The 12,943-nt window shown below is 43.7% G+C and overlaps 1 protein-coding gene across 3 annotated transcripts in view; it reads left to right on the forward strand.

Moving 5' to 3' along the window:
* The window catches only part of CPSF3 (cleavage and polyadenylation specific factor 3), a 39,926-nt gene that overhangs the window by 10,561 nt on the left and 16,422 nt on the right, over positions 1 to 12,943 (forward strand). For all 3 annotated transcript variants that reach the window (XM_036263029.1, XM_036263031.1, XM_036263030.1), the window contains exons 7-11: positions 996 to 1,146; positions 4,313 to 4,488; positions 5,747 to 5,905; positions 6,842 to 6,988; positions 10,527 to 10,679. In XM_036263029.1, coding sequence (XP_036118922.1) covers positions 996 to 1,146; positions 4,313 to 4,488; positions 5,747 to 5,905; positions 6,842 to 6,988; positions 10,527 to 10,679 — 786 coding nt within the window. The remainder of the gene's footprint in view (positions 1 to 995; positions 1,147 to 4,312; positions 4,489 to 5,746; positions 5,906 to 6,841; positions 6,989 to 10,526; positions 10,680 to 12,943) is intronic.

Below are 12,943 nucleotides of genomic sequence, written 5' to 3' on the forward strand. Positions count from 1 at the left end.
CAGGGCCTTTGCCGTGTGACTCTCTTTTGGCCCATAGCACGTGCTGATTTATATGTGTATGTCCTGTCTTCCTCCTGGGTTGTAAGTCCCAGGAGAATCAAATAGAATGAACTCTAAAGAAGCTTTGGTGGGGATGAAGAGCAAATTAATAAATGTGTACTGGTGGCAGTGAGGTCAGGCATTGGGGGAGAGATCTTTTAGGCCTGTGGTACATATCAGAATATCAAGCATATTCATTCAGGGCGAAGAGCTGTCTGTTGTTCCCTCACCACCTGCAGCAGCCCCACCTGCCCAGGTGTAAGGGCCAGTGTGCACTGCTGTGTGTAGGCAGCACGTGCATGAATTCAGTTCAGCTCCGCTCATGGTGTGCCCAGCATATAAACTGATACTAATGTAAGGGAAGCTTATTTTAACCCTCTGACAAACATTATTTTCATAATATCTGGTACTTTAGAGCAGTACATCTCAAACATGGATGTGCTTATGTATCTTCTGAGATGTTCAAATACAGACCCTGATTCAGTATGTCTGATCTAGGGCACATCGAATAAGCTCCCCAGGTGCCAGTGTGCTGGGCAGTGACCACACATCGTAAGCTTAGGGGATATTCTTAACAGAACTGTAAGAAACAAAACAGTATCTACTTCTGGCTTATAAGCTTTGAATTATCAGAGGTGGGAGAAATATCCTTTTCCCACCCTTGAAAATAGAATGCTATAGATAGATAGATAGATAGATAGATAGATAGATAGATAGATATTTAATGGCAAAATTATCTTGAACAGGGAAAATACATTTTTAGACTATTTCCTGATTCTGTTTTCTAAAAAATTTTTATTACCTAGCCAGGTCTTAATTCTAACATTCTTATTTGTTCAAGTAAATAGCACGTTGATTGAGGAATGAATCACTGTACTCGTACAGTTCATTGGTGTTTAGCTTTGTATTCTTTGGAATTGTCAGTCTCGGGCTCACCCTTCTGCTGTGCCGTTTAGGAATCTACTTATGGGACCCACATCCATGAGAAGCGTGAGGAACGAGAAGCAAGGTTCTGCAACACGGTCCACGATATTGTGAACAGAGGCGGCAGGGGTCTCATTCCTGTCTTTGCGCTTGGAAGGGCTCAGGAGCTGCTCCTGATTTTAGGTATGCCTCTTCCTGTTTATTTGGGAGATTCTCAGAATCTCAGAGTGCTGGCCTTGGACAGGTCATTCTGCCATTCTGGGCTTCAGTTCCTGCCCAGTGGGATTTGGTACCAGTGAGCGTCCAGAGGAACAGAGACTGTTCTGCACTGGCCCTGGCTTCGTAAGTGGCATACTTTTCTGGTTGCCGTCAGCATCAGAAGTCTTAAAAATATGGTGCCCTTCAGCCCACCAGTTTCACTTCTGAGAAATAAATGAGGTGTACAGAAAATTTGTCAGGGTGTAATCATTTTAGTATTTTTAGAGAGATGTCAGTAAATACCACATTGTAGGAAAAAAAACATGTTACATGTTTTCACATAAGTGGACCAAAAAAGTAATGTTCAAAACAGTATGTGCTCTGATCGTAGTTAGGTAAAAATTGCACAAAGACTGGAAAGATTAACTCTGGGTGGGGAGAAAGTGCATGCTTTCTTCTTCATTTTTCAGCTTTTCTCCATTTTCCAAATATAAGCAGCATGACTTTTTGTAATAAGAACAGTGGGTGTCACTTTTTGCATGTATTTGTATTTAATGATCCCTTCAAACTCAGACATTCTGTGATTCCTTTGAGGGAAGGCACTGTTCTTTTTTATTATTATTTTTTCTTTATTGATTTTAAAGAGAGAGGGGAGAGAGAGATACAAACATCGGTGAGAGAGAACATTGGTTGGCTACTTCCTGCGTGCCCCTCACTGGGGGTTTGGCCCGCACCTCTTGGTGCAGGGCAGACGCTCCAGCGCTGACCCACACGGCCGGGCGAAGGCACTGCTCCTGAAGGGTCAGTGACAAGTGCCTCGAGTGTCTGTAGCTCCAGGTGAGGAACTAGGAGCAGTCACATCTGAAGCCCTTGCTCTCGGTCCTTCCGTCTCTGTGATGGTAAGGTGTGCGCAGTATCCCTGTCCTCTGAAAAAGGAAACAAGGGGAGATGGGATAATGACCTCAGACCTAACGCAAATCTGGCATGGAAACAACTTCATAGAGGTTAAATTTTCTAGATATTAATCCAGTCCAGTTTGCTCTTGGTCCGGACTTGGTGCTTCTTTCTAACTGTAGGTCCCATTTGTCCTTAAGTCTGGAAATGGAAAGTCTCCATAGCGAAGTGTCTGAAAAGCAGAGGAAATTAGGAAGGTGAAACCATGTCACCATCAAATGGGATCGATTGCCAGACTTCAGAAAACAGTACATAGGACACCCAGTTAAAGTTAAATTCCAGATAAATAATGAATAATATTTTAGTGTGAGTATTTAAAAAATTAATATAATGCTTATATAAAAATATTTTATTTGTCTGAAATTCAAGTTTAACAGGGCATTTGGTGGTTTTAGTTGACAACTCTCCTATCAAAATGCCTTATGACTTTTTTAATGAGCCAGGACTGCTCTGTGCAGTTGGTTTTTCCTTTTCCCTTGAATTCTCCTTGTAACGTGGTTCACGTCTTGGGCTTCACATCTCACCTGTGATCTGGCCATGTGACCTTGGACAAGTGATGTCGTATGCTTTGCAAGGTATTTGAGAAGTCATAAGAAAACTTTGACACCATTAAAATTTTTAATATCTGAATAAAAAAACATGAGCTGATAAAGTAGAAAATACATTTGTAGCATGCGTGACAGGAAAAGTCCCTGTCCATGTTTCATTTGTAAATCAAATAGAAAAACAATGTTCTCACACCATTCAACTTTTGTTTAGCCTCAGTTTCCTAATCTGTGAGACAGAGATACATCTTCATAAGGTTGTTTTGAAGATTAGAAATATTGCCCTGGTTGGTTTGGCTCAGCGGTTAGAGCGTCGGCCTGTGGTCCGGAGAGACCCGGGTTCGGTTCCTGCTAAGGGCACGTACTTCGGTTGCAGTTTGTCCCCGGCCCTGGTTGGTCGTGCGGGTGGCAGCCACTCGATGTGTCCCTTCACGTCGATGTTTCTCTCTCTCTCTCCCTCCCACTCTATCTGAACAAAAAATGGAAAAATGTCCTCGGGTGAGGATTAAAAAAAAAAGATTAGAGAAATGTAAATTGCATGCTAGGTGTTTACATACTACATTTCCCAAATGGAGGTACACTTAGTAAAAGAAATTATATGTTTTTCCCATACTATCCTTATAATATTTGGGATATAATGAGGGCTTCCCTAAATATAAACCTTCCTTTGAAGATATATTGTCCACTGTTTTCATTAATCATCAGAAACTGGGTTAGACGTTTTTTAGAAAATACAGTCACAGTGATGGGTTTCCTAAGTGTTTAAAATTGGTTTTAACTCATCTGGCAATTCTGTTTTGTAATGAGCAAAGTCTACCTACAAAAAGTCTAATTTTGCCCTGGCTGGTTTGGCTCAGCAGTTAGAGTGTCGGCCTGCGGATCAGAGAGTCCTGGGTTCAGTTCCCACCGAGGACACGTACCTCGGTTGCAGTTTGTCCCCAGCCCTGGTTGGGGTCGTGTGGGTGGCAACCACTTGATGTGTCTCTCTCACATCGATGTTTTTCTCTCTCCCTCCCATTCTATCTGAAGATAAATGCCAAAATGTCCTTGGGTGAGGATTTTTTTAAAAGTCTAATTTTGATGAGTCTATTTGAAATATTAATACAATTTTATTTAAAACCATCACAGAGCCAGGCTGGTGTGGCTCAGTGGCTCAGTCCATTTCCCATGGACTGAGGTCCTGGTTCAATTACTGGTCAGGACACATGCCCAGGTTGTGGGCCTGATCTCCAGTAGGGGGTGTGCAGGAGGCGGCCAATCAATGTGTCTCTCATTGATGTTTCTGTCCCTTCCTGTCTCTCTCTAAAAAAAATCATCACAGAATTTAGTATCTCTCTGAGGTAATAGGTTATGGTCTCTTATTTCATGTAAACACCTACCGAATTATTTTTAAATGCTTCCACATCTTAAGACTATGATCACAACATTCTTTTTAGGTCGTGAATTAGTATTTAGACATGAATTTCAGTTCTGTAAGATTAAGTTAGTAAGACCAGGCTAATTTTTCTTAACCTCTTTATTTTTTTAACCTCTTTAAAATGTAGTTATGTGCTTTAATTTATTTCTTGACTGAATTTTAACAATCATTCACACACATCATCAATCACCTGAACACTCGCCCATGAGGAATGGCCTCCCCCTTGTGCCCACAGACGAGTACTGGCAGAACCATCCGGAGCTGCACGACATCCCGATATACTACGCGTCCTCGCTGGCCAAGAAGTGCATGGCCGTGTACCAGACCTACGTGAACGCCATGAACGACAAGATCCGCAAGCAGATCAACATCAACAATCCCTTCGTCTTCAAACACATCAGTAACCTGAAGGTGGGTGCCCGGCGGAGGCCGAGGGTGGCCGAGGCGCAGGGCACTGGCCAGGGGAGCGCCTGGCGGTCACGCTGGCCACGTCTGTCCATGCTGGCGGCTCCCTTCCCCCCAGCAGCCACCACTGTCCTGAACGAATCCACAGTCCGCAGCCGGCGTTCTTTCGCGTAAATGTACTCCGCCACTAGCTTTAAGTCCCACGCATTCTCAGTGTTTACTGTTGCTCCTTAACTTGGATCTTTTTGTCATGGAAATAAAAATTCCTGATAAGAACATTATCTGGCCCTGGCTGGGGTTGCTCAATGGTTAGAGTGTCGGCCTGCACACCAAAGGGTCTTGGGTTCTGTTCCCAGTCAAGGGCACGTACCTGGGTTACAGGTTTGATCCCCCGCCCCAGTCGGGGTGCATTTGGGAGGCAACCAATCAGTGTTTCTCTCTCGCTCCATCTCTTTCCCCTCTCCTCTCCCACTCCCTTCCTTCCACTCGCTAAAAATCAGTGGAAAAAATATCCTCTGGGGAGGATTAACCAGGAAAGAAAAGAAGAGTATCTGTTATGTATTAAATTTCTGTTCTTATGCAAACTTAATCATCTTTTTGATGATTGGCACTATAAATGCCAATCATCGAATGTTCAAGTTTACTTTACCAGAGCAGTCAGTAAAATCTGGTTTTCTTTTATTAAAATGTATATATTGGTTTCATTCAAACTAATGCTCTAATCATAATAATTCAAGTTATAAGTGGTTTTCCAATTATAAATAGGCTCTGTTCATAAAGTATTGTATTTTAAGTTATTTTCTTAGGAACTAGAGCCAGGTTTTCCCTAGAAACAATGTTAATTTTTTTTGGTTAGATTTCTAGGCCAGCTCAAACTATTCATGAAGTATGAAAAGCCATTGTGAGTCTTCGGGGGTCTGTCAGAATTCTGTTGGGGGTGGCTAGAAGCCCATGTGACTGTCCTTCACTTCCTGCTTCTGCTGGGAGCTGAGAATGGTCCTCCTGGCCCTGAGCTGCCAGTACAGGTTCTGAAGGTCACTGTGAACTGACTGCCTTTATCACTTTGGTTTCATTTCATTCCTAGTCCAAACTATTTAGGAACTTGGAAATTGGACTAAATGTTTACTAGTCTTACCAAGATCCTTTCATTTGTATGATTGATTTTTTTTTTTTTACCTTGCTTTTTGTAATTTATTACAAACAAGGAAAGCTTGGTCAAATCCTGGTATTTAACATGCTTTTCCCCTTCCTTTTTCTCTCCCAGAGCATGGATCATTTTGATGACATTGGTCCCAGCGTTGTCATGGCCTCCCCAGGCATGATGCAGAGCGGCTTATCCAGAGAGCTCTTTGAGAGCTGGTGCACGGACAAGAGGAACGGGGTCATCATAGCAGGGTACTGCGTAGAAGGCACACTTGCCAAGGTCAGTGGCTGTCGTAGACTGGGGGCCATTCCTGAGCACGGCTGCGGAGGTGGCAGTGTCCTCCCAGGTTTTCCCACGGAAGTAGTTCTCTAACTGGTACAGGCTCTTATTTTTTTTACTGAGGATGGAAATAGTTAACTGGAGCTGTTCGTAAGGTTGAGAGTTAATGCGGGCACTGAATGGCATAACAGCCCCAGGCGGGTGATAGGCAGTTTAAAATTTGAAAAGCTCTCATCTGCTGCAGTAAAAATAATGGAAAGTAACCCATCTGGACCAAACATGGATGTCTTCCTCTGATGAAGACGGGGTTTACTTACAAGTATTCTCTTGAAAAGCTGTAAAATGTATTTGGGCTGATTGCCATCTTCCTAATTGATGTAAAATGATTGATGTTAACTCTCAGGGATGCAGATGCTGCAAAACTTTAGAGGCAATTCCTGAACATCCAAGCATCTTGTTCTCTTATCTCCTCTTGCTGATAACTTTTCTTTCATTTTTAAAATACATTATGACTTCCTGTTCTGATCATTTTTATTACTTTACCTTATTCTGTAAATCATTTAGACAATGTTAGCTGTGTTTTTAGGTTTTCAGAATAGCAATATATCTATCTTTTATTATAGAAATCCTCGTAGTTGGAAAGTTTCTTTCCAGAGCAAGAGAGTAGTTGAGAATACAAGTTTGCCTTTTTAATCATAAGAGTCATAATTTCCACTTCTATCAAACTACATTGAATTTTAGTTAATCTGCTTAATTTTCTGATTAAATATTTGCTTGATGAAAAAATAAGTTTTTGATATTTACCAAGTCAGTAGTACTGTACTAGAATTTTTTTTTTTTTGCTGAAAGTCCTAAATGTAGCATTTATGGCTGTGCAAAAGAGTTGGAAATGATCCTCTTCTAATTGGATTGTTTATTTTTCTCTGTTTTTAATAGCATATCATGTCTGAACCTGAAGAGATCACTACAATGTCAGGACAGAAGCTACCGCTGAAAATGTCTGTTGATTACATCTCTTTCTCTGCCCACACAGATTACCAGCAAACCAGTGAATTTATTCGTGCTTTGAAACCGCCTCATGTGGTTAGTCTATGAGTTTGATTTAGCGCATTATAGGGGGGAAGGCATACCCACTTCCTAGCAGCTGGTTCTCAGATTAGGCGCCACGTTCTGCTAAACAGCGCTTGCTCCTGCATCTGGATCCATCATCAGCTCCCCTTGCAGCTGGGCACCTGTGCACTGACTCCCCTACACGGGCCACCTGTGCAGAGCTGCCAGTCCCCACGCCACTGTGCTTTCTCCTACTTCCTGCTGCCTCCCTAGTAACGTAACAGCACGGGCTTGGCAATATGGCTGTTTTGAATCCCAGCTCCCTCCCTTACTTGCTGTGTAACCCTGGATAAGTTACTTAACTTCTCTGTAAATAGGGATAATAATACCTCATAAGGTTATTGTGAGGACTAAATGAAAGAACATATATCCAAAGCATGTAGTAAATGCTTAACAATGCGGAAAGAGGAGAAAGACAAGTCACGTAATAGTAAGAGTTAAAGATGCAAATGGATACGAGATACTTTATATAGCTCCTTACTGGTCATCATGATGTGTTTATATTGTTAATTTCATGTAATTATAAAGGTAACAGCCCTGGCTGCTTTGGCTCAGCAGTTAAAGCGTCCACCCGCAGTCCAAAGAGTCAAGGGTTCGATTCCTGGTCGAGGGCACATACTCTGTTGTGCAAGGCTTGCAGGTTCAATCCCCCACCCTGATTGGGGTTGTTCGGGAGGCAACCAATCAATGTGTCTCTCACATCAATGTTTCTCTGTCTGTCCCTCCCTCCCTCCTTCCTTCCCACTCTATCAAAAAAATCAATGGAAAAATATCCTGGGGTGAGGAATAAAAAAGTGACAGTTATATTTTGGTGGCACTGGAGAGGGGCAAGCTAAAAACATGCGTACGTTTTAATTAGAGGGATGCCGATGGACATACGTCCACAGAGAACAGGTGGCGAGCACTGCGGTGACCTGTGGCCTGGCCGTGCGACAGTGCCGCAGGGACTGCTGGCTGGGCTCCCGCCTCAGGCCTGCCAGGCACAGTGCTGGGGGGGAGGTGGGGGGAGGTGGGGTGGAAGAAGAAGCAGACGAAGTGCCCTTCCTGAGTATACTGAGGAACAGTGTAGAGGAAGCGCTGTTTCGTAGGCTTCTTTTTTCTTCTTAAGTATATTTTATTGCGGTAAAATAGATACAACATAAAGTTTGTATTTTTCACCATTTCTAAGTGTACAGGTTAGTGGTATTAATTATATCCACAACGTTGTGCAGCCATCACCACAATCTGTTCCCAAAATGTTTTCCTCACCCCCATGATAAAATAATCCATGAAGTAATAATTCCCCCCAGCTTGTTGTAACCTCTAATTTACTGTCTGTCTCTAAGAATTTGCCTGGTCTGCATGTTTCAGACAAGTGAGATCATATAGTACCACTTGGCAGTGTTTGTAAGGTTTGTCCATGTTGCAGCATGTATCACACCTTCATTCCTTCTGAATACTGTTCCATTGTGTGTATGTGCCACATTTTGTCTACTCACGTTGATGGACATGGGTTGTTTCCACCTTGTGGCTGTTGTGAACAGTTCGAGTCCCTGCTTTCGGTTCTTCCGGGTGTAAGCCCTGGGTGGCATTGCGGGATCACAATGGCAGTTCTGTGTGTAACTTTCTGAGGGGTCACCGGTGTCTTCTGTAACAGCTCCACCATTTCACATTCCCACCACATGTGCCCGAGCGTCCGGTTCTCCATGTTCTTGCCAACGTGCATTTTCCTTTTATAAATTATAGGCATCTCCGAAATTATGAAGTGGATCTCATTGTGGTTTTGATTCTCGTTTTCCTGATGACTAATAATATTGTGCATCTTTGTGTACTCTTGTACACAAAGTTCTTGGTTCTTCCTAGCATGATAGTCCTCACATGTATTTTTGTATATCTTTGTGTGTGTGTATATATACACACACACATACATATATTTTATCTTCATCCGAGATATGTTTTTATTGATTCTAGAGAGTGAGAAAGGGGTCGAGAGAGAAACATTGATGTGAGAGAAAAACATTGATCAGTTGCCTCTCGTATACACCCCAGCCAGGAATTGAACCCGCAGCCTTTTGACATATGGGACGATACTCCAGCCGAGCCACTTGGCCAGGGTGGTATTTGGCCCCGAATGAGCAGATAGATCCTTTGTGGAGAAATCACTCACGTCCATAGCATCGTAGCCTGCCACGTTGAGGCAGGCGTGGGCAGCGGGCAGATGTTTGCCAGGCTGCCCGATGGTGGGTCTGCACCCGGATCTGAAAGCGGTGGAGGAGCAGCTGCATTGCCCTTTCTCCCTGGACTCGCACCTCATCCTCCGCCCGCGTCCTCGCTCTCTAGGCTCTATCTCTGCTGTCGGTTTACTTTTCTAGATTGAACTTGATGCTTACTCCCCTCCAGTAACCAAGTCAGAGAAAGTGTATCTGCGTGATAAAATAATAAGTGCTGTTAGCAATAATACACAATGGCTAGTGTTTATTACCATGTGCAGGCACTGTGTCAGTGTTTTACATGTATCAGCCTGCTCACTCCTCACGACCAACAGGAGAAAACAGAAATGTTAAGGAACTTACATGGCTGGTCAGTGCAGTGCCAGGATTTGTGTTAGAGCAGCTGGTACCCTTCAGCACCGAACCAGATGCCTGTGCTGGTAGTGATGCTGGGCTGGCTCCTGTCAGCCCGGCTAAGATATTATCTAGCAGCACCGTGTAGTTAAGCCTGATTTATCTTGTAAAGTACAGGTTTTAAAAGTGAACAGAAAGGCTGGTACCTAGTGCAATAGTTGTAAATGCCCCTCTAAAACAATTCTGTTTGATTCTATAAATATTTTTGGTACTGCTTTAAAGAAACACATAATCAGCCCTGGCTAGTTCGGCTCAGCAGTTAGAGCATTGGCCTGCGGTCCGGAGAGACCCGGCTTCAGTTCCCACTAAGAGCACGTACCTCCGTTGCAGTTTGTCCCCGGCCCTGGTTGGGTCATGCGAGAGGTAGCCGTGTCCCTTTCACGTAGATATTTCTCTCTCTCTCCCTCCCATTCTATCTGAATGAAAAATGGAAAAGTGTCCTCGGGTGAGGATAAAAAAAAAGAAACAAATAATCAGAAGTCATTTTTCCCCACAAAAAACTTCTTTGGAAAGTCTTATGAAGAAAACTGGGTATTTTCTGAGACAGTAGCAGAAGCAGTTGAGTCATACAAACAAGAATCATGCATTTAAAGCTGGTGGAGACGGCCGAAGTCACCTGGTCCCGTGAGCACAGAAGCCAAAAAAAAGTCTGGCTTCTGCAAATTGTCTAGCCCGTTAGCGCAAAAAGTGGAGTAGAAAAGAAACTTCTTCACTTGCTCTTAAAACAGTTCCATGTAAGGAACTTTTAAAGTCAGATGGAATGAAAATGGCTATACCAGTTTAATTGACGGGAGATCCATATAAGTAGCAAACTGTATCTCTGGTATGTTCTGCTAATTCAGTTAGGGGCCATCGTTAAGCTGAACTAAGGATGTTTCCCTGTGCTCTTTTAAATGTATCTCATGTAGATCTTAGTCCATGGGGAACAGAACGAAATGGCCAGATTGAAAGCAGCCCTGATACGAGAATACGAAGATAACGATGAAGTTCACATAGAGGTTCATAATCCTCGGAACACAGAAGCAGTGACCTTGAACTTCAGAGGAGAGAAACTAGCCAAGGTAAAGTTATGGTTCCTCATGCTATGCATGTCTTTTCTTCAGAGGAATGTATACTTTTTAACAAAACTGACCTCACCCTGGCCAGTTTGGCTCAGCTAGAGCATTGGCCTGAGGACCAAAGGGTCTCAGGCTCGATTCCTGTCGAAAGCACACACCTGGGTTGCAGGTTTGATCCCCACCAGGGCTGGGCAACAGGCAACCAATTAATGTGTGTCTCACATGGATGTCTCTCCTTTTCTCTCTCGCTCTCTCTCACTTGGGCTCTCTCTCCCCCCCTCCCTCCCTCTCCCCCCCTCCCTCCCTCTCCCCCCCTCCCTCCCTTTCCCCCTCTTCCTTCCACTCTCTGAAAATTCAGTGGAAGAATATCCTCGGGTGAGGATTAACAAAAAGAAAAAGAAAGTGCACCTCTTAATCTAGTCAAGGTAATGTGCTTGCTGATGGTTTCTGTCTACTCAGTCTGCTGCAGGAGCTTTATTCTGACACTTTAGGCTGCTTCTCGTTCTGCTCATTCATTTTTTACGGGGAAATTTTTCAAGTAAATTAGATCTTAATACAGCTGAATTTGATAGCTTTTTAATCCACATCCCCACTTACTTTTCATTGCCATGTCTGAGGGAAAGAAATGGCCGTTACTTTTTTTTACACTATGCAGCACAATATTTTTGTCCACCTGTCATTCTTATGGGCCCATATCTCTAAACGTGTATGTTTCAGATATGATGTAATTTGTAACAGTTTATCTTTTTTACCTACCTGGTGTGGCTCAGTGGACTGAGCACCATCACATGCACCAAGAGGTTGCTGGTTCTATTCCCAATCAGGGCACAGGCCCAGGTTGCCGGCTCGATCCCCAGTAGGGGGCGTGCAGCAGGCAGCTGATTGATGTTTCTCTCTCTCTCTCTTCTCTCTCTAAAATCAATAAAAACATTTTTAGCCCGGCCGGTGTAGCTCAGTGGATTGAGTGTCAGTCATCCCATGGACTGAGAGGTTCCAGTTCAATTCCCAGTTGGGGCAAATCCTGGGTTGCAGGCTTGATCCCCAGTGGGGTGCATATAGGAGGCAGCTGGTTGAAATTTCTCTCTCACTTCAATGTTTCTATCTCTCCCTTCCTGTCTCTCTAAAAAAATCAATAAAAAGCCCTGGCCAGTTTGGCTCAGCGGTTAGAGCGTCAGCCCCAAGCACCAACGAGTCATGGGTTCGATTCCGATCAAGTGCACATACCCGGGTTGCAGTTTGTCCCTGGTCCTGGTCATGTGGGAGGCAACCATTCTGTGTGTCTCTCCGACATTGATGTCTCTCTCTCTCTCTCTCTACTTCTCTACACCTCCCTCCCACTCAATCTGAAAATAAATGGAAGGTTGTTCTTGGGTGAGGCTTTAAAAAAAATCAGTCCGGCTGGTGTGACTCAGTGGTTGAGCATTGACCGATGCACCAAGAGGTCGCTGGTTCAGTTCCCGGTTAGGACACATGCCCAGGTTATGGGCCGGGTCCCCAGTGGGGGGCATGCAGGAGGTGGCCAGTCGATGTTCTCTGTCATTGATGTTTCTATCTCTCTCTCCCTCTCACTTCCTCTCTCTCTAAAATCAGTAAATGAGGGGGAAAAGTAAAAATTTGTTTAGCTATAGAACTGAGAATACACTTTAAGTATGTCATTTTTATATGTAACCTTATTTGTGCATAGAGATACTATTGTCAGTATCTTGTTTCCAGAAGTATATTTCATATTGTAGTACTATTATCTTTTGTCAGCCCTGATTTTAGTTATTTACAGTCATTACCGAGTTGTTTTTTTTCTAAAGTGCAGTAACCTTACTCAGGGAAAAGTAGGGTTCATGGGGACCATCTTCAGCATGTAAAACAGAAACCGAGAAGAGGTAAAAAATATCAGCTCCACAGAGAATTATGAAAACTCCATGCACTGTCTAGAAAGGTCAGGCCCACCAGTTGTGTGTATATTAGTAAGTCAGCATGTTGGAAACACACACACACACTGGACTAAAAGGAGAAACCACAGCCGAAGGTGAAGTCAGAAATCAGCCTTGTTCTCAGAAGTCTCAGCTGTAGGCAGACAAGCATCCCACCTCCTCATCATCAAGGACGTCCCTGCGTCAAATCAGTCTCCGGGCACCCTGTTAGGTTTGGCTCAGCGGTTAGAGCATTGGCCCTCGAACCAAAGAGTCTCAGGTTCAGTTCCAGTCAAGGGCACATACCTGGGTTGCAAGTTTGATACTCACTCCGGTCCGGGTCATACAGGAGGCAGCCAA

Source organism: Molossus molossus, unplaced genomic scaffold (assembly GCF_014108415.1).
Source record: "Molossus molossus isolate mMolMol1 unplaced genomic scaffold, mMolMol1.p scaffold_m16_p_15, whole genome shotgun sequence".
NCBI lineage: Eukaryota > Metazoa > Chordata > Mammalia > Chiroptera > Molossidae > Molossus > Molossus molossus.